The sequence below is a fragment of the Zingiber officinale genome, chromosome 4A (assembly GCF_018446385.1).
Source record: "Zingiber officinale cultivar Zhangliang chromosome 4A, Zo_v1.1, whole genome shotgun sequence".
NCBI classification, from domain to species: domain Eukaryota; kingdom Viridiplantae; phylum Streptophyta; class Magnoliopsida; order Zingiberales; family Zingiberaceae; genus Zingiber; species Zingiber officinale.
The window spans coordinates 89273541-89276069 of NC_055992.1; the positions used below are offsets into that span (position 1 = coordinate 89273541).

General features: G+C 40.7%; 1 protein-coding gene across 1 annotated transcript; it reads left to right on the top strand.

Annotated features, from left to right (window-relative positions):
- The first annotated feature begins 248 nt into the window (after positions 1-248).
- LOC121972486 (F-box/kelch-repeat protein At3g61590-like) lies at positions 249-1406 on the top strand. Its single transcript, XM_042524148.1, has one exon. It carries the CDS (start codon positions 249-251, stop codon positions 1404-1406), a length of 1158 nt encoding a protein of 385 aa, XP_042380082.1.
- The last annotated feature ends 1123 nt before the right edge of the window (positions 1407-2529 follow it).

Genomic DNA, 2529 nt, shown 5'->3' on the forward strand with positions numbered 1-2529 from the left:
ACAAATAATAATATATCTAAAATTTCGTAAGATGGGAACGCCTTATTCAAAGGGATGAAAAATAGATTGATAGATAGAAGGTCGCAAGTATTATTAGGTTTTGTATCGTTCCGACGCAGAAATTTTAGATTTTTTTTTTTTCTGTTCTTGATTCAGCGGGGGGTTTTTTTTTCACTGGGTACAAGTTTACGATCTGATCTTCTTCACGAAGGATTCCGAGTTATCCCATCCACCACGAGGTTGCAGAGATGAGGACGATGCCTAGAGATAGTGACGGGGAGGAGGAGAAGGAGGAAGAAGACAAGGGAACATTACTGTCGTTTCTACCTGATGAACTCCTGCAGAAGGTGCTCTCCTTTTTGCCCATCGCCAACATCATCAAATTGGGCATCGTGTGCAAACGGTGGTACGAGGTGGTTCACTCCTGGCCCCCGTTGTCGTGGGCGATGATGGCGCCACAGAATCCGTTGTTCTTCAGGCCATGCTTTAACAACTGCTCCTTCTCGGGCCACGTATACGACCCTGGCTTCCTCCGATGGTACAACTTCGACTTCACCCCCTTAGAAAAGAGCATCTGGCGCACGTCTACCTCCTGCGGTCTGGTCTGCTTAATGAACCCTAATGACGGGAGTCGCTTATTGGTCGGCAATCCCATCAAGAGAGACTGGAAGCAGCTTCCTCAAGTCGCCGCCGGCTCTTTCCCCCAGTTCAACGCCATCGCCTTGACGTTCGACCACCGCACGCGCGGTTACACCGTGGTCATCGCCAAGTGCACGCGCACCCAGGAATTGCCAGGGAAGCCCAGGCAATGGCACTTATCGGTCCACATCTACCAATCGACGACGAAATCATGGGTCACTCCCTTCGGCCAAGACCTCGGCCTCTGGATAGGCAGGAACGAGGCCGCCATATGCGACGGCGTGCTCTACTACGTCATCCGCCATCCGAATCTGACCAGCCCCCACTTAGTGGCGTTCGACCTCTTGAAGCCGCCCTCTAGCATTCAGTCTCTGCTCCAAGAAGCTATTCCTGCGCCATACCCTCTTTTCTGTGCTGGGTTGATCAACCTGTCGAACAAATTAGTCATGGTCGGCATGAAATACTACTGGCCGCACGGGGAAGCGGTGATTTTGGAACTCGAGGATAAGACATGGCGGGAGGTGGCTCAAATGCCGATCTCCTTGTACAGGAAGTTATGCAGAAATAATTTAATCTGCTGCGGCGCCGGCGACTTCCTCTTCTTGCACTCTTCACTGTGTCCCGGGCTACTGACCTTCGACGTGAGGCAGAAGATGTGGAAATGGTCGAGCCACCCCGACATTGAGCAGTTGCACTTCTACAGCGAACCGGAGTCCCTAGTCTACCGCGGCTTCTGCTTTGAACCGAGGCTCGACGTCTCCTCTTGATTTCTCTGCTGCTTCATTTAATTTACAGAGCAGACAAAAAACATTGTTGTTTAGTTTCTTCTTGTTTTGGTTAAGAAAGAAATTTTATTATCTGCCAAGATTTTGATCATCTGTCTATGAGATAGGGTAAAGAATCAGCTGAATTACGAACGTAGCATTGCATCTTTGTCATCTCATGAAAAATCATGACTAAATTGAAGACTGTTTATGGACTTCGAGAGGTTTAAACTGGACTAATCAGATGAAAGTTACTTTGGGAACAAAAAAAAAACCAAATTAGTAACAGAGAAATCTTATATCATTTTACTTTTAGTTCATTTTAGTTTTAGTAAGGGAGAAATTTCTCTATTATGGTCCTGTCATCTTTTAACGACTGTTTTATCTTAGTTCTTTACAAAAATTTCTTCTTGGGTTGCCCTTTAGTCTTTACCACATCAATTTGTAATTAATTAAATTTGTAAAGATTCTGTTGAGCCCAATCAAAGTTGTTAAGAAGTCTTTTTCCAGAAGATACTGATTCTACACTAGTCAAAAGTTATTAATGACTCTAGATTCCTTAAAATCACTTTAAATATGAAATATTCACTTTTGGGTACTCTCCTAATTTTAAAAATACTCACATTTCTTAATTTCAAAATATTTTAAAGTTATTCATAAGAGCTAAACACAATTCTATGTTAAAATTCTTTTGATATTATTTTTAATCACCGGTAAATTCTGATCAAAAGTTATTGATGAGCTTAAATTTATTAAAATAGGTTTAAACATTTAACATTCTTTTTCATGTCATTGACATACTTAAATTTTCTAATTTAAAAACTTTTAAAGTTATTAGTGAGAGTTAAAAGAAATCATAATGAGTTTAAAACATAATCATTGAAGTGCATAAACATTGGAATAACTTCAACTATAAGTAGAAAAATTATAGAAGGTGTTTTTTTAGAGATCTATTAAATAGAAGGTGCTGAGAGACTATTTTTTTCTGGGATCTTTCAATTTGTTAATATCTTTTTATCAAACTACGTAGTTAAGTTTTTAAAATTACCAAATCAAGTAGGGTAATTTTAAAATTACCAATTATATATCCATTTCTCGTCTTATCCCTATCAGTCGACTGATTTTT

Bases quoted from the DNA above. Each gene is read 5' to 3' on its own strand.
- LOC121972486 (XM_042524148.1), top strand. From the start codon at position 249: ATGAGGACGATGCCTAGAGATAGTGACGGGGAGGAGGAGAAGGAGGAA.